A 22,015-nucleotide genomic window follows, 5' to 3' on the forward strand; every position below is an offset into this window, starting at 1 on the left:
ACTGTTTTCTATTCCGCTACATCCGTCTCTCTCTCTTTCATTTCTAACACCCACACTAGTCGTTATATCTAACTCCCCACCGCAAGGGGAGCACACTGCACGAAAAGTGTGAGAGAGAGAGCGAATGAGTAAGCGCGTGGGTGGTGTTCCGTAGCCACTGAAATATCAGTTGTTCCTTCTGGCTATAATAACAATCCGATCTGATGCAGATTTGGCAATCTGCTAGATATTGTCATTCTCTATGGCTCAGCGTTTTCGATTTTTTTTTTATTATTTTAAAAATTTATAATTTGTGATGCCACAGATTTTTGCTCTATATGTGAGTGGAAGGGGGCGGCCCAAATTTGACGTCAAGCCTTGATACTTCCTTTTTTGCTCTACAAACATCTGAAAAATATTTTCCCAAGCAACAAACAAGCGTTCTTTAGATAAATCACCTGCACTTTAAATACGCTTATTTGCTGTTTTACACAGAAACTACCGAAAAAATAAAAAAAAACTCAAACCATTTTAGCAATCTGTTTTAAATTTGTTCCATAAGACGTTGCTAGCAAGGGGCACCTATTTATTTTTTGTAAATTTATTACTTATTATTTATGTATTAAATAATACAGAATTGTCTACGATTTTTATTAAAAGAGCTAACGAAATATGTAAACTTTAGTTACTTGATTTCTTATTTAGCTCCGTCTTGGTTTGTAGCTCCAGAAATAAAGACCAATAGCACTACAGGAACGATATACATCCACTAAAAAACCAAACAATTATTGGCTGATATTTTCAAAATCACAATGTTTTAGCTTACATATTTGGCAAAGAATCCTCGGTTATCACGAACTTCCCCGCGATCTCTGGCCTCACGCTCGCGCTCGACCTTTTGAATAAAGCCAGCTGTATCTGGTACAGGAGCTAGCTCAGCGTGACGGATCAAAACGTCGGTGTTAAAATGCGTTTCCTCTAACTTATTTATTTCATCACTTGTGCAGCCGTCGGTACCTGGCGATGCATCTTGCGAGACAGTAACAGCGGTAACATATCCAGAAGGGTCTAGTGAGATCCACAGTACATCGTTCAGATGAGCTTGGAGCAAGCTGCAGGCCTTGTTGGATGTAATGAAGCGTGCCTTACTGCCGTTGGGATATACCACAGTTGCCTTCAAGCGGTAGAACTCATTTTGTTTTCCAAGAGCCTAAAGCATGGGGTAATGAAATCAGATGTGCAATTATTTTAACCTTAAATCGAAAAATAAAAATAGCCCAAAGTTAAGCTGACACGATATTATTTAACATTCGTATGTGCATTCATTAATTTCGATTTCATAAATCTTCATCTGAATGCATGCGCTGTACGATTTAACCTGTGAGCCTTTGTACGCACATATGTATGTACATAGTGCATAGGTACATATGTATGATTAATGCCGGTCTGTAGTTTTACTTACCTTTAACATGTCTAGTTCTCCATGGGTCAAAGGAAGTTGAGCTACATTGGACAAGCCCGAATTTAGACTGGGAATGGTAACATTTCCGCGGAAAGAAAATTCGTCCGTGTTTGATGCTAGCGCATGATGGAGCTCAACTGTAATCCAACTGTCATGTTCCAGAAAGCACTGCATGCAAAAATTAAATTATTATAAGTGGCTTATTGATAGATATGTATTCTTACCCATCCGTTGGCGACGATGCTTAGCAAAACCAGCACAACACTTAAATTCATTCTAAAAATGTTACTTTTATTTTTATTTTATTAATTGTAATTTGGTGATGGCAAATTTATAGTGTGACCGCGGATTTAAAGTTAATATATACCATCCGACCCTCAGAAATATACCGAAATATGCGTCTCAGTTTCAAAACATACTGACTAATTATTTAACTACATTTTTATGTAATTATCAAAGGCGACACCTGCAGGGAAATGTTTACGTTTGTTGAAGAGTTTGGCCGTTTTTTTTCATACAATCCCCATGAAAGCGGCAGTGGGAAAAACCTCCGATGCCCACTTTTTGACATTCCTTTTTTTCATTTTTGAGAAAATTGAGTTTTTGATGACAAGCAATACGAAATTCTATACTGATCACGAATTAGTTTTCTATAGGGCCTGGGACATGGCTCTACATGGCATTTCTACACGATTTCTACATTGGTGCAGTGGACAAGAGGGTTAGTCCATAACTCGTACTTTAAGACTGGAAAATACTAGAAAATGCTATGTAAGTATACAATTTTCAAGGTGTGTGAGGTAAACAAGGCTAACATCTTGAGGTAAACCGCGGATAATTATACCAATAATAATAATTACTCTTGTAATTCCTTCATTTATCTTAGCTTAACGAAAAAGACCACGATATTTTTCACCTGAACTGCGCTAAAGTTTCATCACTGTCGTGCATACTATTTTAATACCCACTGGTCCATGATCTGAAATCACTACTGTTAAGTACTCCATTTTATTGTATTGTGTCTAAGACAAAGGTTCAAGCGAAAAATGTGAAATGTAACGTGAGTATGGAATGTCACATCATTTTTTACATGTTGTTGGTATTTTAGCACTTGTTGCTGTTCACCGGTGGTATGGACATTTGTATACCCTTTTTAGTAAATTTAAAATTAAAATAGTGTCTTCCAAGTTGCTCTGAAAATGAATTAATAATATCTTTTACACAGACATGTATATTTTATATTTTATATCCATGCATTTGATTTGTTTTCCGTATATATATCCCGATCTCGATGTGGTACGTTTATGGTTAGCTCTTGAATTGAATGAGTGAGAGTAAGGGGTTGTTTCCGAATTCATCCATTATCCGAATGCATTATTCTGCATTTTTACTGTATATTATCATTAGACATCAATTCAAAAAATATTTCGGTTAAATCTATCGTTTAATGAATTACTTACCAGCACTGCATTGGTCAGAAAATAGTAGGACCAGCCCTAAATAGGCCAAAGATACGGCAAAAGTGCATGTTCCGCCAGTGCTGCAAAGTGCAAAAGTGCTGCAAAAATAAACCCCAAGTGAAAAGTCGGCAGAGAAATGAGATGAGAATTTAGCTAGATTGCGAGGAAAAGCATAAACAAAGGGAGCAACGCAACATCGAACACAGCACGCAGCGAGGACATTCATTTAGACAGCAAATTCGGGAGATTAACAGAGTGACAAACGAGATTCCAAGCAGTCGACTCACAGTGCAAGTGGTCATCGTCATCCCACCAGTGTGTGCAATTAAATGGCAAATGGGAGCAACGGCAGTGCTAGCAATGCGACAACGGCTACCCAGGAGGAGCAACAAGCACCACAGAAGGAACAGCAGTCTCTCCTGACAGGAGTAGGACACGGCAAGGGGCCCCAGAGGGAGGAGCCATGCTCGTCGACATCCAGGGGAGTGAACGACCTGGTGGCAGACCTCTGTCTGAATGGGAGTCTGTCTGGCAGTGGGAGTGGCAGTAGCACCAATCGCAATGACGGCGCCTACGGTGACTACACAAATATACGGGCCACCACATCAACCGGAGTCACAATGGGAAACACTGGAAGCTCCTCCTCGTCGTTCTCCTTCAAGCACTTTCTCAACAGTAGTGGCACTGTAACTGCGCCTACGAGCACTGTAACATCAGTGGATGCCACAGCCGCAGTGCAGACATCGACGGGAGCGCGGCCCAAGGTGCCCCAGTCGGCCTCGGCCTCGCTCATGCAACCACCTGACGCGAACGGGAGCAGTGCCTCCTCCAAAATGAAGCGGTCCCCGCGCTTCAGTTCCTTCGACTCGCAGGCGAGTCTGGCCGAGTACGCGGCCTGTGGAGGAGGAGCTGTAGCACCCAGCAGCAGCGGATCCCGTCAACGTCCAGATCTACGGCTGGGTCATGACGATGTACACGCCCTTGATAATGACGACGACGATCACGTATCCTTGGCCCAGGTGCGCAACAACAAGCTCTTCGACGAGCGGATAGACGATGGTAAGTCGATCTGAAATCAGTCAAAAAATGAGCCCAAACTGAACGGTTTATTTATCCAACAGACATCTTTCCATCGGCATCGTCCAATTTGAATTCAAGCAGTTCCAGCTCGCGGTATGTGCCGCGCTCCTACTCCAGCTACGACATGCCGCCCCATGTACCATGCCCCTCATCCTCGCCTCGACGACGACCGGCCGGAAACAGGGATTTGCGCCCAAACCGATTGGTTCTTACAGCCGCTCCCAAAATGAAGCTGGACCTGCCCCTGGACACATCAAAAATGACATGTGCCGGAGCTGGTGGTGGTGGTGGAGGGGGAGGTGCAGCAGCTGCTTTGCCAGACTTTGTGCAGGACCACTTGCCGGACGCCTGGTGCGCCGTCCAGGACGCACACCTGAGCTCGCCACCCAACTCACCGTTGGGTGCTGCCGAGGCCCCTAGCGGTGCAGTGGGTGGCGGGCTTTTGCCATCGGCGCTTGCCTCCCTTGGCCTGCCTGGTGTTGCCTCCCTGCCCGGTCCACCCGATGGATCCTCTGGCGAGTCCGGCCCAGGGCCGTCTGCTGGATCCACCGCCAAAATGCTGCCCGACTTCCTCTCCGATGGTCCCATCATTCACTCGTCCCAGCGCCTAGCCGATGTGGCCATTGGGCTGCCCTCCAATTCCATTGACTCGCCGCCCCAGGAAGCGGCCGGTCCTTTGCAGCTGTCGACGATGCGACAGGAGAACGAACGACTGCAGCGTGAGTTGCAAGAGACTCGAGTGGAGCTGAACGCCCAGACCAGGCGAGCTCATGACTTTGAGCAGCAGCTTCTTCAGTTCACAGAGGCCTCGCGCCGGCGAGAGACCCTGGCCACGACGGCCAACACACAGAACACGCAGCGCCTCCGACGACAGGTGGCCCAGTTAGAGGTGAGTCTTGGATCTGTAACCAAAAGTGTCCTTTCGCATCCTGTTGCTTCATTCCAGGCGGAACTCTTTGCTCTGCGTAATGCTACGGATGGAGCCACGGGAGGAGCTACCGTTGTGACTCCTGGTGGCTCCAGTGGCAGTGGCACGGGCAGTAGCGGGAGCAGCGCAACGCGTCCGTCCAGAACGCATCAAGTGTCGCGGGACCTGAGGAGTGCCGCCGACAATGCTGAACAGAATTTGAGGTGAGTGGAGTGTCTGGCCGGCTGCTTCCAAATACATTCCTCTCCGTCTTCCGTCTTGCAGGCAACTGCTGACTGGTGTAGACAATCTGCGACAGATTGCGGCCAGCCTCGAGCAGTCAACAGTCCAGTCAACAGCCACGCCAAGAAGTCCAGATCTTTATCCCGAATTCAACTGAGCGACCACCGCAGCAGCAGAAGCAGCAGCAGATTGGACAGATTGGGGAATTAGGAAAGAGCAGCAGCTGCTCCTCCAGTTCCGGTTATTGTTGCTTGTGTAATCATTGTAGGCCCCGGATGCCGCCTAGAGCTTGTTTTTAGAGAACCCTCCCGCGTATCTTTTCCGTTTCTCGTCGTCTCTTATATTTGTTGCAAAGGGTTGCGTTAGGTCGGGTAGGGGTAAGGGTAGAGAGGATGGACAATGTGAGAATCAAAGCGCAAACTCGTGATGTTGATTGATAAAGGAAAGTACATATATTATTATTACACTATAAAGCGATGTATTGTAGCATATTGGTAGACAAGTCACACAGAATATCAAAAAAAAAGAAAGCAAAATGTAAATTAAAACCGAACGTTAATTCCAACCTGCACACTGCAAGCCAGAATTGAGCGATCACCCAAAGGGATCCAATCCGATCCGATGGCGAGAAGATATATTTTTTGTTAGAAACAAAAATGGAATACCTGTGCACTTCTGTTTTTGTGCTGCTTGAGTACACACAGCGAACAAGAATTGAAATAAATTATTATGAGAAAACCCCACCTGTCCACTCTCCAAACAAAAGTGAGAGCTTTCGCCCGAAAACCTTGACATTGCAGGCCTCTCTCTCTACTCATAAACAGATAACAACCGTCAGCCGAAGCTATGCCCACGCTTATCACGGCCGATCGCAGCCAAACCGATGCCATTGGCACTGGTACTGTCACTGGCACCTCCACCGTTCAGTTGCTTCGTCGACGTCGTTACGCGCGGACGCGTTTTCAGCTTTGGCTTCGTGTGAGATCGACACCGGCATCGAGACCTGTCAGAGCAGTCTGTATTACCGGATCATATCAGAAAACAAAAGTGCTGCAAAGCAGGAACTTGAATAAATATGATGTCCAAGCGTTTGTTTGGTAAGTTTTTGTTGGCATAAAACTATCCTCGACCACAGGCGATCGTTTGAAATGATTTCTGACGTCAGCTGCAATAGATTAGTGATACTTGCAATCTCTTGAGATTTGAGAGTTTAGAATGCTACAAATTGGAATATTGGATGAACCCTTGGGTCACTCATCTCATCCATTCATTCATCCCCGAATCCACTCAATCGAATTGAATCATCTGATCACCGGGCAGCGATCTTTCTCACCTATTACTGCATACTATACATACGTACAACTTATCTGGCTGCCGTCCCATAATCACGCTTTTATCACGCACCGGCTCGCGTGGCTCTATAGGTCCGCGGTCCCCGTTGGATCTATCTGGCCAAATATTTGTGTGTTTGTGTGTGCTGATAAGGCGGGAGGTTGATTTTTCGGCAGGGCAGGTGCTTGGAGCATGGAGCAGCTCTGCTCCCAAGGTACAATACACTGATTATTGGAGTGGCCTAGGCAGTCCGCAGGGGGCCAGCCAGGCCAGGCGCTTATCACCTCAAATGGGGGCAAGTAGTACGACTATTTATAGTACATTCAATTATGCTTCCAACTGCGCATTAGCTTAGAAGAATAGAAATGGGAATTAGAAAATCCTTCTGTGGAGTCTGGAGGAATATCTACTTTATTGTACCCTGCCTGCCAATGACCTGTTGAAAGCCTGTTCAGGTGCTACGATTCTCGGTTCCTAGGAAACAGTACGAGTGCTCGGCAGTACCCGGTACTCATATGTGGACAAGTGCAGTTCCAGCTGGCAGACTTTGCATAGCAAATTGCGCCTCAGATCAATTAATTCTATATAATATGTATATAATATACCTGCATATAGTACAGTATTCACCCACTTGGGAGGACACTCAGAAGAGATCATCTCCAGAAGAAATAGTCTAAGAAATATGAAATTGCAAGGGAAATTATGGCACAGAAAATATAATTAAATGTTTGTACGCCACTTAGAGCTTTCACTGTGCTCGCATCGCATTTCATTTCATAGAATCCCACATATGTATGTACAATACGTGTTCGGTTCCAGGCGACCTCGCACTTGAATTCCGCTTGTCCGCTTGTCCCCTTGCTCGCTGCTCCGACCACATGAATTTGCATTTCATCAGGTTCGAGCCGACATTTCCATAAGTGTGTGCGCCCCGAACCGAGCTGCCTGTGTTCTCCCACAGGCGGCGCAGAGGGTCACGTGTGCTGATGGGGGTATCTTGGTCTCATCTCCCGTAAATATTAATGGGAAGCGTGTCCGATCTGTCTTGCAGCCCACACGAGACGGCTGCTGCCGCGCTCCTCCTCGAGCCGCTCCAGCTCTAGCACCACCCTCCACTCGAAGGCGGCTCCAGCCGTGATGAACCTCGTGCAGAACGAGATGCCCGAGACGCAGCATCGGTCCAGTGGCTACGTGGGACCCAGCTACGAACAGATTCTTGAAACGCGCAAGACCCATTTGACGCCCAATCTGGTGGCCCACTTCAAGAAGCCTTTGGTCATCCACGAGGGACACATGCAGTGGCTGTACGACCACGAGGGGCGTCGCTACCTGGACATGTTCGGCGGCATTGTCACCGTCTCCGTGGGACACTGTCATCCGTAAGAGAATTTGCCTCCTGCAATTCTGATCGATTTTCAATGTCATTGATTTCCCTTCCCCTCTGGCAGCAAGGTGAATCAGGCGCTGAGCGAGCAGATCTCCAAGCTGTGGCACACGACCAACATCTACATGCACCCCAAGATCCACGAGTACGCGGAGCGGCTGGTGGCCAAGTTTCCGGGCAACCTGAAGAGCGTCTGCTTCGTCAATTCTGGCTCGGAAGCCAACGACCTGGCCATGCTCATGGCACGCATACACACGGGCAACCAGGACATCCTGTCCTTCCGCAACGCCTACCACGGCATGTCGCCCTACACCATGGGTCTGACGGCCCACTCCACGTGGCGCTTCCCGCTGGCGGGAGTGAACAACGGACTAGTGCACGTCATGAATCCCGATCCGTATCAAGGCATCTGGGGCGGCGCTGCCTGCCGCGACTCGCCCGTGCAGACGACGCGCAGCTGCCAGTGCCAGGGGGGCTGCCAGGCAGGAGATGCATACTACAACGAGCTGGAGGAGACCTTCAAGTACAGCCTGCCCCGTGGCAAGGTGGCGGCCATGTTCGCCGAGTCCATCCAGGGCGTGGGCGGCACTGTGCAGTTCCCCAAGGGCTACCTGAAGCGGGCAGCTGCTTTGGTCAGGGCCAACGGCGGACTCTTCGTGGCGGACGAGGTGCAGACAGGATTTGGCCGCACGGGCGAGCACTTCTGGGGCTTTGAGGGGCACGACTATGTGCCGGATATCGTGACTATGGCCAAGGGCATTGGCAACGGCTTCCCTTTGGCCGCCGTCGTCACCACCCCAGAGATTGCCGCCTCCCTGGGGCAGGCGCTGCACTTCAACACTTACGGAGGCAATCCCATGGCCAGTGCGGTGGGCATCGCCGTTCTGGACGTGATTGAGGAGGAGCAGCTACAGCGCAACTCCCGGGAGGTGGGCACCTACTTCCTCAAGTGTTTGGAGGAGCTGCAACAACGCTTCGAGATCGTGGGCGATGTCCGCGGCAAGGGGCTGATGATCGGCGTCGAGCTGGTCGAGGATCGCGAAAAGCGCACGCCCCTGGCCACGCCCCATGTGCTGGAAATCTGGGAGACGTGCAAGGATCTTGGTGTGCTCTTCGGACGCGGTGGCCTCCATGGCAACGTAAGTAGAAATCATCGATCATGAGTTATCAGTGCATCCGCATCTGGGATATTCCGTTCCATTTTTGGGCACATCTGACTAACCAAAGCACTCACGTTCCCGTTGATGAAAGGGTTACCGGAACTAAGAGCTTAGTCCTCGCCGCTCTGGGGGCTCTTCCCGGAGCAAATCGCACCTCTTTGCGTCTCTATCTTTGCATCCCTTTTCGTGCATCTCCACAGGTCCTGCGCATCAAGCCTCCCATGTGCATAGATCGATCGGATGTGAAGTTTGCCGTGGATGTGCTGGACCGCGCCATCACGGCATCTCTGGCCAAGAAGAAGTAAAGCGTGCAACTCCAGCCGCCAGTGAAGAGGAGAAGTGTTCCATCTATTGGGATGACTTCTCAGGGTCTCAGGGTTCTCAGGTCTCAAACAAATGCATTTAAAAAGTCGAATTAATCGAATTAACTGAATAAAAGCCAATTTCAAGTCATAATCTAATATTCTCCTGTTCCTCTAACCACTTTCTGCTAATCCATTCGTATGTAGTCAATCTTGTGTGTGGTGGTATTCCTTAAAGAGCTCATGCTTTGACATCCTTTACCTCTTGTTACTCCCACTCCCAGGTGCTGAGCTTCAGGCCACCGCTGTGCGTGGGCTTCGAGGACGTGGAGTTGGCTCTGAATACGCTAGAGACCGCCTTCCAGCAGCACATGAGCAAGCGACTGCGTGGCTGGAGATACGGCCAGGCCCAAAGCAGGAGCTAGCCTGGTTGTACTTCCGATTGGCTCATTTATTGGCTAAGCTTATCCGCTAGTAATTGAACAACGTTTATAGAGCAGCATTATGACCGCAATAGCGAGGCTTCTTCGATTTAGTTGTAGATATTCCTAATCATAGTATACATTTGTATATGTATATACCTATATATCCTTAGTCTGATCAGTTTGTGTGTGTGTATGTGTGTGTGTGTGTGTGGATGTGCGGGATGTGTCGTTGGGAGGGCATGTGCATGTGGGTGTCATGGATAATAATAAACCGATATCCGTAGCGTAGCTGTACAAAGGTAGCGATAGCTTAATGTTTGGCATCAATGGCATCACCTGAACTTCTCCAAATTACTCTTAATCTAAAACAATTCCAACTCCAGTTCCACTTATGAAAACTAGTTAATGCACAAATGCAGTCTTGTGCGACTCTTGCGGAGATTCAGTCGGGCTCGGGCAGTTCTCGGGCATCGCCTGGGGGCAGTCCTCCTCACAGGCACGCTGCTATACCTGGATGTCCGGGTGCTTGCCCTCGTTGCTGCTGCTGCTGAAGTCCGCTGTGAGCAGCGTCTCGGACAGTTCCTTGCGCGCCTTCTGCACCACCCAAAACATCAGAATTACACCGCAGATAACCTTAAATGCAGAAAAGAACAGTTTAGATCATTTACAAATACGATTTAGAATTAAGAATTTTGCCATCGGACTACTTCCCAAATATGATTTTCAGACATTCAACAAAATTGAGAATATAGGGCAACTAGTAAGCTTTATCCAGTCAGTTGACACTTTTTCGAATCTATTTCTGTAGTTTTTCCCAAGATATGGTTCGAAAACGTCAATTAAGTTTTAAAATCTATAGATAAACCTGATGCTCTCTTCAAAGTGTAGTTTTATGAGATATTTGCATTATTTTTATCAGTGGATCGGAAACGACCCGAAATGTGATTACTACATTCAGTTTATATGGATTCTACACCCAAGTTCATCCCAAAAAATATGCTATGAAATTTATGTAAAATGCAACCTAGTTACCAAAAATAAATTTCTATTCTACCAATTCATTCGTGACCTGCATGCAATGAAACCTTGAAGCCTTGAAACCAAAACAAGAATGCATATTCTATAATGAGGTTAAAAAAAGAAGACTAATAAACAATATTTTTTCTATTAAAATTGCGTTCGAAAGTATTTGGGAAGTATTTCGCTCCTTTCCGCCAGATCGCGCACACTGCACGAGGAAGAGTGAGAGAGAGAATGGGCATGCGCGTGGAAGCGCATTGCTTAGCCACTGCAATTCCATTTGTTTCCTCTGACTATACAATAGATTTGATCTGGTTCACACTCTGCATTTTGGTTTTTCCCACTTTCCCCAAAAATCTAATATACCCGTATTCTCTTCGAGTACTGGGTATACCAACCGTCAGCTAAACTCGATTTGAGCGCCAATATACCTCGGCTTACGTCTCTGCAGCATTCGCTTGTGCGTCTCGAGTCGAGTATCACTCAATGCTGGTTGCTATAAAACTATACAAGCTGGCTGCTATATATATTTTGTTCACTGTGCACAACCACTAGCTTCCCGTAACGGAAACAATCCGCCGAAAAAACTACTTTTTTGTGAGAAAAACTTGTTTAGTTGTGCTAGATGTTAGCTAATGGAAAATCCATATAAAGTCAGCCCCATTTCCAGAATTTAAGGGGCAGCATGTGCAAATTGCACCCCAATTTCTTTCCCAACCAATCAACCATCAGAACAAACTGTTGTACGTAACACCCATGTATGTATGTAATGGAACAAACTATGACCCCCCAACTTTTGTGCAATGAAAATGGATAACTTTAAAGCAAGCACGCAAAGCAGAGGGAAAATCAATAGGGTAGAATTACCCAATCGGCGTAGGAGAAGGCCTCGACTTACCTCGACGACAAAGCTAATGTACCCCGTCAGCTTGGTGTCGTTGTCGTTGAGGACTTCGTGCATAGACCGCAGGGTGGAGCCCAGATAGACGTTGATGGTCTGGGCCGGCAGCAGGCCCAGAAAGGTGGCCACATGGTAGTCTCTAGTGTTGATGGAACTGATCTGTAAATGAGAAGAGTAGTTATATACATCTATGGTACATTTTTCGTTGATCTGAAGCGCAGAGGGACGGGGAAAACCTGTTTCATTTCAAGTTCAATTTTTATTTACAGCAGCAACTTTTACGGGGGACGACTATGAATATATAATGAAAGCGAGGTTCGAGTGTGACTAACGATAAGTGTGACTGAATATGATATGAGGTTTACTCAGGTGTTCGCTGCAAACGGAAGACAGCATTGGCAGTCAGGAAATGTTGCCACTAGCCGTCATTGTGTATGCCCACACACCCATAGATGGTGAGAGGGCAATCGAATGAGGATTTACGGGGAAAGTGAGTCCCGTCGCCCACTGGACTGGGACTGTGACTGGGACAGTTCAACAAACGCATTTGACCCTACATCTGTTCTGATCTCTCTCGACTTACTCCGAATATCACATTTTGCAGTCCAAAGGGGATGGGCGTAAGGCGCGTGAAGAGCACCACACGGAAGGCCCTCGGTCCAGATATCACGCGCAGTATGGCCCGACCCGTATCGTTCTTGATCAGCCTGAAAATAGAATCAAATCAGTGGGAGATACACAAACAATTCTATAATCAAATGGAATGGAATGGAATGGAACATATGTACATAAATACGAGTATCTATTTCTACTGTCTGCGTTTATCCAACCCATCATCAATTATGGGTTTGTTGCCCAATTATTAGGGGCACTAAACCAGTCCGCCTATTTACCCTCCCCCATGAATGAGAGCCACCAGACCAGTCTTTAGTGGGGCAATGTTTTCACTTGATTAACCAGTCATTACGTATGTAGGCCTACATGACTCGCAAATCATTTCTGATGGATTGGAGTAGCCCCATACTCTACAATATATATACCAATACACAGTGCCAACGGGGCCGGGGGAATTGTGTCGCTAATTGGTAAATCAAACAAAAACACTTATGGCAATGGAAATGGAAATGGCACCACCCTCCGCTCCCCGTTAGGCCTTCACAGTGCGGAAGTGTAGAAACTTGTCGTTATCAACTATCAACTTTCGCTCTTTGCAATTATTTCTCCAACTTTTGCAATAAATACGAGCAAGTATTTATAAATACTCGTCGTACGAGCGGTAAGGCCTGATAAGGCCCTCGCAGCAATAGGCAATAGAGCTACCACATGTGAAGCACTACAATTATACTACTGTCGACAGAGACCCTTCCCTCAGTCCAAATATAGACCATAAACTAAGTAAATATTGAGTGCAGGAGGAGAAGCCTCCTTCATCAGGCATTGCCTTAATGACATATCGGATTTTAATGCCTACAGTCGCATGGGAAGTGCGAGTTTAACGACATATCTCGATTTGGGGCCTGCTCTTATCAGTGGTGGATCCCTCAAGCAAATTCCATTATGAAATCCACACCTTGAGGGCTTATCAGTCATGAGTCCGCACTGCAGAGCTCTCGACCGGGTGTAGATCAAAGCAAAGCGTTTCCCCAGTTTTACTCACTTCTGCACTGGTATCCGATGACGACAGCTCCGAATGGTGGCATGGGCAATGGCTATGCCGAGATTCGCTCCCAGGATCACTGTGCACCATCCACGCAGGCAGCCAAAAAGGTAGCCGGCCGTGATTAGCAGCACAAAGTAGCCGACCACGATGGGAAAGCTGACCACCGTGAAGAGGGCCATGAAGACGGCAAAGATCAGCCAGGCGTTCTGCGTCTCAATCCAGAAGAGGAGCTGCTTGGCATAGTCGCGGGCCATCCAGCCTACGAAGAGCAGGGCGCCCAGGATGGAGGCGGGCACCAGGCACCCCAAGTACCAGTTGCGGGTGACAAACGAGTGGGCGCGCACCCAACAGGAGTTGCGCATCTTGCCGCGGTACAGCGAGGAGGATTGGCGGTTGGTTCGCCTACTGCCGCTGGTCGACCCGCTGTTTCTACTGCTCCCCCCGCTGCCAATGAGGAAAGCATCGCACTCTGTGCTATCCTCGTTGACATTCACGGAACTGTCCAGTGCAGGCAGGGGCGAGGATGCTGTGACAGACGTAGAGGATGTATTTCCTTCGCTGGTTGCCAATTCCATCTCTAGGAAGGCGTTGGAAGGCGCGGTGGCTGTGGGGGAATTGGAGGCTGACTTCTGGAGGATGCTGTTGTTGTTGGCATATCTGTAGGTGTTGTTGTTGCTGTTGCTGACGCTGTAGTCAGTCGGCGTCATGGCTGCGCTGAGAGTCAGTATTCCCAGTGGCCTCTCGTTGGATTCCCTGTGTCTGCTTGTGCCTCCTCTTCGTTTTCGGTTTCTCTTTTACTTTTGCGTTGTTTGCTCTCCAGCCCGTACGAAATTTCACTTTTATGCACCCGCATCGGCGCTGAAGCACAGCTGTTCGCTACTGTTGCAGTTGTACTATGTCACAGTTTAAACAAAAATAATGTATGCGAGGCGAGTGTTTTATGTCAGAAATGGCAAGGCAACCGAGAGTCCCAGAACTTGTTGTTGCTTGCCGTTGTTGTTATTGTTTTAATTCAATTAAATTTACGATTTTATGGTTGACATTTATTCCGCAACACGACGTGCGTCCCACGTTGCTGAAGACCGAATGCCCCCCACTTTTAGTATTCGCATTTTCATAAACAATTACCATATTGAAGAATTGAAATATATAAATGTGTAAGTAACATTGAATTATTGAAGAAACTCATCAATGGAACGCAACAATGAGCATTTCGTTCTCTTTCCTCTCTATTTTACTGAGGCACATGGTAAACTTATGCATAAGGTGAGATCCACTGAGCGGCGTCCTCTTATTGTGGGACCTAACAATAATACAAAAACCTAATACAATGATTTTCTCTGAGGAAAAAGTACTAGTCATGTAATACGGACACAAATTTGTAAACCCATTAGCTATATTTCACTCTACTTCAATTGAAGAATACAAGACCAGCAATAAAATCGTCAATAAAAGCATGCAGTAAGCTTGAGATGTAGTATAAATGCTTTCGAATGGTGTTTTTACCGAATTGGTGGCACGGATCAACAAAGAAACGCTAAATTTATACTATGAAATTACAGCCAACAACTGCCTTTAGTAGATTATGGTTTATATATGTAATTCTCTCACTGCCTGCTCTTCACATAAGGTATCTATTTGGTCTCACCAACCTTTTACTCAAGTCTAGTGGAATACGAACTTATAAAAACCGCCATTTTCAATAAAATGACCAAGTCTAACAATCAATAGGTCACCAAATCGAGTTAGAATGGACAAAAAAGCATATACATATTAATCTGGCTCACACTGCATGGCCATCGGCCATCCCATCGCTAGGTCAGATGCCCACCACTGAAAGTTGCGTCCCGCGTTTTCCACCATTTTGTTTTTGCGGATAGTTGGCGTCGGCGGGTTTTATTATAACAAAATCCCAATTAAGTGAAATATAATTTGCAATTAAGATCAACGTGAGTTTTGTGCCATTAGCCGACACGCATTAGAATGGCCGAGCATGTAGAGTATTTGGATGATCCCAATAAATCGGAGAACGACACGAAAGTTTACAAGTAAGTGAAAAGGCGAGCTAAGCCATCAAAACACTCGGTACTCAATGGTCCCGTTTAGATCTCTTGTGCTGTCGGCACCATCGGTCCATATAGGATTGCCCAGCAACGCATCCTGTGCCTTGATGGTCAACCACGGTCCATTCGCCGATCCGCGCAACTATCAGTGCCTGGCCCACCTTCTGCAACATATTATTTTCATGCGCAGAAAGCCCAGGATCCCAAGGTGAACATCAACGGCCAATGCTCCTCTTCAATCTTAAGCGAGGACACGATGTTCTCTTCTAAAGCATCCGTTGATGCTGCAGGAATCCACTGAATGTGGCCGCGCTCTCGAGGACTCTGAGTTTCAGCTGATGGCAAACAAAAATGAACAGCGTCGCAACCAGCCGCTTGCCGGACTTGCCACCCAAGGCTATCCGCATGCCTTTTTCAACTTGGGTAACATGAAATTGTAGAATGACAATGATGGCCATCGCCTCCAAAATTTTTCCCTTGCAGTGCTGCTACGTGCGACTTGTACGTTTCATTGGTAAAGTTCCATTTGGACAAGGAATTGCAACTCGACGAAAGTGCCAAACTCAATAGCCACTTCAGGGTCAGCGACAATGGTCTGCGTCTGTTTGTGAGCCGCTACAATGAAAATATCTGTTTGTGGAGGCCATTGCCTAAGGTATAACGAGGTATAATAACCAGCGCGACTACTACTCCACAATTCTGAACAATCCATGGACCCTCAGCAGGTAAGGTATGCATATATCCATGCATTTTTCCCATTAAAAACTTTAGCGAATTCTAGGCAGTATTCTGTAGTGCTGGGACAAAGCCAATTCCTGACTATTGTCAAGTATAAGTCCCTCAATGGGATCACTCTGGAGAATTTGAAGGCATTTGCCCAGAAAATACCGCAGGAGCTGGGGATCAAGGCCCAAAAGGTGGTCCATTCGTTACTTGGTCCACTAAAATGCGAGGCCATTTGGGATATGCGGCTCGTGTAGAAAGGAAACGTAAAGGTTTACGTTACGTGGAGGTCATACTCGACTTGTTAAATATGGGCATCGGGCACCGTCAAATTTTTTAGACCAGAATCCAAATGAAAATGAGTTGGAAATTGTATTTCTGCAAAAAAAATGGAGAGGGAGATATGCGGACCATTGTCGATATTGCCGATTTCAAAAGCGGTACCCCAAACGCAACGAGGGAGGAGCTGTGGGAGGAAACTAGCCATACCTCAAGCTTCGAGGATGCCCTGAGCCCCATCGTAGAATCTTGATGTTCATACACTCACGAGAAAGCCAGACAAGGGACACACTCTCCAGATAATTTTTAAGTTGAATTGAATACTAGTATTACAAGTAATAATTTCCATACATTTATCATTATTTTTAAAATTTTTTTATTTACTTATTCATTTTTCAAATGACCAAGTCAAACAATTGATGGATTCCTTTCGCTCCCAGACAAATGCGTTCGCATGGAACATCTGCTTCTGCTGATGAATTCTAAGTTTAATTGAATAAGAATAATATTAAAAGTACATTGTATACAGAATTCAACATCTTCATGTATGGATACGAATGCTGCTGGGACCGTTTAAGGTCGTATTTCACTAGCAATAAAAAACACTAGCAACTATAGCAACAAACCCAAACGACGACATATTGAAATTCATAAAGGCGTTCGAGCCAAAGTCAATCCATGCTTCCCGCTTCGGATTTATTCCAATTGGCGCGACTAGGGTATACAAAAACCTATGCGCACATCATGTCTAAAATACTATTTTGTTTAAACTTTGTTTTAGTCAAAATACAATAAAAGCATGGATTAAAAACTAGCCAACTTTGTAGAAAATTTATTAATCAATGACCTAAAATTATGTAGGCAGAACTAAGGGTTTTAGTTAGCCAGAATTATTAAACACAACTTTAAATTGAGCAATATGAACACTATCCTTTTTTTGTTTTGACCTATTTCGCTAAAACCTCTTTTTACACAAAATGCAATAAAAGCAAGGGTTTAAAAAAAACTAGTCAATTAGAAAATAGATTTATTAATCGGATGAACCTATGTGGGCATGGCTAAATGTTCTATATAGTTAGTAATAATCCACGGAATATCAAAAACGAGGAATATGTAAAATTTTACTTGAATTCGTCTGTATATTTACGGTATATTTTTTAAATGAGGTGGTATATTTCTGACGGTCGGACGGTATATTTTATCGATAAGTCTGATTCCTATTCTTTTCTAGTGTTTTTTTCCAAATATTATTTGTATTATTAATTTTTGTGTAACGTTTAAAATTTAATTAAATATGCTTTACTACTCCCGCGCACTCTGGTCTCTGCCCGGAAAACATATACGGCACCTTTCAACACGTGTGACACCGGTAGCGACCGACAATGACCAGGCCAACAGCTTGTTGCCGGCTTATACAGATGAGGAGCGCGTGAAGATTTTGCAGACGCTCAACGACTCCAGCATCGATCAGATGCTCAGGTTGGTATGCACAACACACCCCTGGTCGCCAGTTACCCCTTATAATAATATGAATTGTTCTACACACCACAGCTACGACATAACCAAGGGGCGAGCCAGCAAACTGCACAACTGGAGGACGCGCAATGGTCCACTGCGGGATGTGAACGACATCTTGTATGTGGAGGGTTTTGGCCTGAAGGTGGCAACGAAGTTCTTCAAAAGCCTGCTGGAGCCGGAGGGCACCAGAAGGAGCAGCGAGGGAAATGCCGTCCAGAAGCCAAAGTCCACGCGAACGGCTCCCTTCATAACTCCTGGTATGGACGAGGGACAGCGTGTGCACACTACGTCGAGCGTGGGAGTTCGCATTGGTGTCACCAGCGTTAGTTGGGCACGAATTGAGATTGGAAAGAATGATAATGATCCCTGCCTACTCACCCACTGGCAGCATCACGAGCTGAACGACAAGAAGCTGCACTTGGCCGAGCTGGCCCGACGCTGCCTCTACGTGACCCACCAAATCCCGCAGGCTGACTGCTATGTATTAGAGAACCCACAGATGGCCCAGGCCAGCAGCAATCCTGGCAGCATCGATCAGCAAAATGTGAACATCCAAAAGTCTCAAGTGACGGCCATTATGAGCTATGCCTTGCTGTCCCGGGGCGATCCAGACGAGACCAAGTGCAACAACCTCTACTACATGCGACGCTTTCTCACAGCCCGACTCTTCAACCACTTGGTGGGCACAGAGAGGGTCTCCTCAGAGGACACCATTCTTTCCATGATGCGCACCCACTACAACATGGAGGATCAGACGGATACTACACCGCAGGCACATGCAGGAATACGCAATCTGGTGCAGTTCCCTGCGGACCTGAGAAATATGTTCTCTCAGCAGGAGCGCTATCAGCGCGAGCTGCTGGGTCAGGCTTTTCTGCTGAACCTGGCGTTCGCACGACTCGTTCTCCTGCAGGATCCGTTGAGCATATCAACTGTTTCGCGCAGCCCAAAGACTTCCCTCCTTTCCAGTGCGGACGGCTGTGAGGCAATTGTTACATAGTTTATTAGATATATATGTATTTGTTTGAATTGAAGTCAGATTAAATGTTATTTCCTTCGCGGAAGGGAAGTGTAATTAAAAATAATTGACTGCTTTTCCTGCTAGCGAGTTCAAGAATGTAATGATAATATTATTGTAATAGGCATACAAATTAGCGAAGGGTCTTTTTGCCAGCTACCATGTAACGATTTTTGGCAGGGGTCTTGGGACGGCGCCCACCCAGGCTAGGGAGTTCTCCATCGTTGTATAATGAATCTCAATACCCAGAGCAGCCTGAATCAGTCGAAGTCCCGTCAAGGGCTAATGAAGAGTCGCCAGGAGTCACGGTGTAGCTGTGCTTGACCTCAATGGGAACGTGCTTTCTAGGCTGGAGTGGAATGGCCAGGTCTCCGCAAATGTAGTGGCTAATCATGTATCCCCAACGCAGAACCATACTTTTAGTACAGTATTTGGTTCGATCGACTTCCTCATGGTACTAGAAAAACAATTTGATGCTTAGAAATTGATAAAAACTAGAAATATCTTCAACTGTTATAAACTTACGTCGCACGCAATCCCTGAGCTAAATTCAAAAAAGTCCCTCCTAAAGAAGCTGTTAGTCACATGGATGTTCATGTGATCGCTCGGAACCCCAACCAAGTCCAAGACAGTCTTCTTCAAAGTGAGAAACAAGTAGCAGATGTCGTAGACCATAATCTTTTCAGCATGTTTGTCGGTGTCGCCCTCGCATGCCAGATAACGGAAGCAAGACTTTACCACCGGCATTAGCTCTGGGGTTGTGTAGACAATGACCGGATGGTCATGTTGTTCGTCTTCCTCATCATTGCTGGCGGATAGCCATTTCAAGGTATCACTGTATAAGTTTCCCAGGTTTTTCTCGCCCATGGCATTCGGTGGCAAGGGCAACTTGTGCGTAGTCCGCGAATGATCCTGGGCATCGCTGGTCTGTCCAAAGATGATGTGGCCTGAGAAGAAATTCTGATTACAACGAGGTCCAAAGCATCAGGGTTACAGCAACACTCACCAGGATTAATCATGGTGCTGTAATTAGAGCTTATGCCCCCCTTCAGAGAGAAGCGGCAGGCGGAAAGCTCAGCGGGCTGGTAAACATCCCCATTCAGGGCCTTCGTAAAATAATTGAAGCTAACAAACAAAAATTCCTTTTCCTCCAACTCTGCAAGCGAAAATCAAAAGCTATTTTTGTTAATGGCGGCTGGCTCTCATTAAGAACAAAGTACCTTACTCATCGAATTTGTCGCTTTCAAAACAATGCGTTTGATATTTCTCTTCATTTGAAGCTCTGCATCTATGGCCTCGTTTTTCTCCACTTGCATTTTTGAGATGGCGACGCCCGGACAGTTCAGACGCTCTGTCTTTGATTCTCTCTCCAGCACGTTTGAATCCTTAGCCTTCGACTTGTACGGACCGCGCTCCCGGTCGCTCATGCCCTGAAATCGATATGCCAGTTTATAATCTATTACTGACCACTGCATTGCTACTTACCTCCCAAATAGGCTCACACTTTGCCACCGCCTCTGAAGTGCTTAAGCCACGACCGAAGCGGTTACAAGCGCGCCAGTCGGCGACGAACGCCATGAACGCATTGGGCTTATTTTGAGCCATATGCAACGTCAGTAGAGTGCCAGCTCTGGCTAGGGGCGTGGAAAATACAGTAGGGGCGGACGCCGCGCAGCAAGTATGGCAGCAATCAACAGATAACCAAATAGGTGCGCAGGCGGCAGCGTGTGCGTGAACGAGACGGCGAGGGCACGTAAAAACCAATGGAAAGAGCTGACCGGTTTTTCCTGAAGTTATTCAAAAATACTACATATGTACATATGTACATATTTCACCATACACACATACATATGTTGCAGATTGTACTCATGCATGTGTGCCACACACAAGTGCATATGTATGTTAATGAATGTGTGTAAGATTTTAGAAGCACAAATTCCGATAGAAAAATGTCCGAAATACGCTTTGGAACAATACTCCAGCATGCAACACGTAATACAATGATCTTTATGCAAACAGAAACAATATTTGTCTTTTTTTTGTGAGGAGCCCACTCTCCGAAATAGCAAAGGAAAAGCCGGGCAGCGAAAAAAGCTTTTACGCACAAGAACTATACAATTAGCATGAAGATCATTCTTCATGCAATTCGAAACAATATTTCCACAAACCTTTACTTTTTTTGTCAGCAAACCGAAACAGAAACCGACTGAGCCGCCGCGAAACAAGAATTAAAAGAGAAATCTAAAAAACAGACGCCGCGTTCTATGGTCAAGTTTTTCAACACTGATAAATGCCGGTTAGCGTTGAGTTTATTTTGAACATTAACAATTTTTTTTTTTTAGGGAATGGAGCCATGGGTACCAAGAAATACCGTGAGAAATGCTGGACTCCAGATCTCGGGGAATTTCTGCCCAATCGCAAGTACCACTGCAATATGTGCCTTGACCTTGTGTTTAGGGGCTGGACTTGTATAATCGCCATATGAAGAATACTATAAAAATTGAATTTGAGTAAAAGGATTGTTTTTATTGTCCCGTAAAGCAGGTCAGCACCATGAACATAATGCACATAATGCGTCGCCTCTACTTGGATCGTCACGCGGTAAAGAATTACAAATGCCTGCGTGCTGCGAAAATGGTCGAACGTTCGTTGGGAACGGAAACGATGAGAGCCAAAGTGTGGGTGTGGAGAATATAGATGATACGAAAAAAATTGCGAGTAGTGCCTTGGAAACACCTGTGAAGGAAGCAATGGATAACGAAAAGGATGGTGTGGAGAATAATGGCCTTCTGCTCTATAAGCAAATCTATAAGAACTGCATGGGAAGTAATTTGCTGAGGAGCTCTGACGAGAAACAATGTACAAAATGCAGAAGGCACTACCAGCGCCACCATATCTGCCATGGGCGTGTCTGTAATTTGTTCAGCCTTATATTGTTTCTTCTATGGAGAGTTTGTTTCGCAGAATAGAGTCCGAAGGGGCCCAGGTCGAAGCACTGATTAAAACGCTAGCCGCCCTAGTCCCAACGTGCCAGAAAATGCATGATTTTATTCCATTTTGTTTCTACATCATTTACGAAACCACTGTTATATGCAGTGT

General features: G+C 46.0%; 6 protein-coding genes and 1 long non-coding RNA gene across 9 annotated transcripts; 4 read left to right on the top strand and 3 right to left on the bottom strand.

Annotated features, from left to right (window-relative positions):
* Positions 1–544: 544 nt before the first annotated feature.
* Positions 545–1,822, bottom strand: EMC10 (ER membrane protein complex subunit 10). The gene is made up of 4 exons (XM_001352366.4): positions 1,666–1,822; positions 1,442–1,609; positions 806–1,189; positions 545–748 (listed from the first exon to the last, which is right to left on the bottom strand). The coding sequence occupies exons 1-4, from the start codon at positions 1,714–1,716 to the stop codon at positions 677–679; spliced, it is 675 nt and encodes a 224-aa protein (XP_001352402.2). The 5' UTR covers positions 1,717–1,822; the 3' UTR covers positions 545–676.
* A 1,143-nt stretch (positions 1,823–2,965) lies between these two features.
* On the top strand, positions 2,966–5,872 carry l(3)04053 (lethal (3) 04053). The gene is made up of 4 exons (XM_001352365.3): positions 2,966–3,960; positions 4,023–4,870; positions 4,928–5,112; positions 5,174–5,872. Exons 1-4 carry the CDS (start codon positions 3,231–3,233, stop codon positions 5,286–5,288), a joined length of 1,878 nt encoding a protein of 625 aa, XP_001352401.2. The 5' UTR covers positions 2,966–3,230; the 3' UTR covers positions 5,289–5,872.
* A 151-nt stretch (positions 5,873–6,023) lies between these two features.
* Positions 6,024–10,283, top strand: LOC4812476 (alanine--glyoxylate aminotransferase 2, mitochondrial). Of its 2 annotated transcripts, none has more exons than XM_015188052.2 (4): positions 6,024–6,228; positions 7,515–7,842; positions 7,912–8,986; positions 9,594–10,283. In XM_015188052.2, exons 1-4 carry the CDS (start codon positions 6,207–6,209, stop codon positions 9,732–9,734), a joined length of 1,566 nt encoding a protein of 521 aa, XP_015043538.2. In that variant the 5' UTR covers positions 6,024–6,206; the 3' UTR covers positions 9,735–10,283. The 2 variants fall into 2 exon arrangements, with proteins under 2 accessions (XP_015043538.2, XP_001352400.3); XM_001352364.4 differs by lacking the exon at positions 9,594–10,283 and adding an exon at positions 9,208–9,468 and having other exon boundaries at positions 6,031–6,228.
* On the bottom strand, positions 9,740–14,517 carry LOC4811932 (transmembrane protein 64). Its single transcript, XM_001352363.4, has 4 exons — positions 13,313–14,517; positions 12,239–12,362; positions 11,653–11,814; positions 9,740–10,367 (listed from the first exon to the last, which is right to left on the bottom strand). Exons 1-4 carry the CDS (start codon positions 14,020–14,022, stop codon positions 10,239–10,241), a joined length of 1,125 nt encoding a protein of 374 aa, XP_001352399.3. The 5' UTR covers positions 14,023–14,517; the 3' UTR covers positions 9,740–10,238.
* Positions 14,518–15,107: 590 nt separating this feature from the next.
* LOC6899928 (uncharacterized) lies at positions 15,108–17,260 on the top strand. Its single transcript, XR_001453258.2, has 3 exons — positions 15,108–15,363; positions 15,422–16,103; positions 16,160–17,260. It is a non-coding gene; the product is annotated as an uncharacterized lncRNA (long non-coding RNA).
* A 349-nt stretch (positions 17,261–17,609) lies between these two features.
* Positions 17,610–18,983, top strand: LOC4812060 (transcription elongation factor, mitochondrial). 2 transcript variants are annotated; one of them, XM_033381683.1, is made up of 3 exons: positions 17,610–17,859; positions 17,932–18,220; positions 18,287–18,983. In XM_033381683.1, the coding sequence occupies exons 1-3, from the start codon at positions 17,675–17,677 to the stop codon at positions 18,896–18,898; spliced, it is 1,086 nt and encodes a 361-aa protein (XP_033237574.1). In that variant the 5' UTR covers positions 17,610–17,674; the 3' UTR covers positions 18,899–18,983. The 2 variants fall into 2 exon arrangements, with proteins under 2 accessions (XP_033237574.1, XP_001352398.3); XM_001352362.4 differs by having other exon boundaries at positions 17,611–17,859; positions 17,932–18,983.
* On the bottom strand, positions 18,886–21,191 carry mael (germ-plasm component protein maelstrom). The gene is made up of 6 exons (XM_015188051.2): positions 21,085–21,191; positions 20,402–20,703; positions 20,142–20,346; positions 19,923–20,072; positions 19,442–19,863; positions 18,886–19,373 (listed from the first exon to the last, which is right to left on the bottom strand). Exons 2-6 carry the CDS (start codon positions 20,519–20,521, stop codon positions 19,155–19,157), a joined length of 1,116 nt encoding a protein of 371 aa, XP_015043537.2. The 5' UTR covers positions 20,522–20,703; positions 21,085–21,191; the 3' UTR covers positions 18,886–19,154.
* Positions 21,192–22,015: the final 824 nt, after the last annotated feature.

The sequence above is a fragment of the Drosophila pseudoobscura genome, chromosome X (assembly GCF_009870125.1).
Source record: "Drosophila pseudoobscura strain MV-25-SWS-2005 chromosome X, UCI_Dpse_MV25, whole genome shotgun sequence".
Taxonomy (NCBI): domain Eukaryota; kingdom Metazoa; phylum Arthropoda; class Insecta; order Diptera; family Drosophilidae; genus Drosophila; species Drosophila pseudoobscura.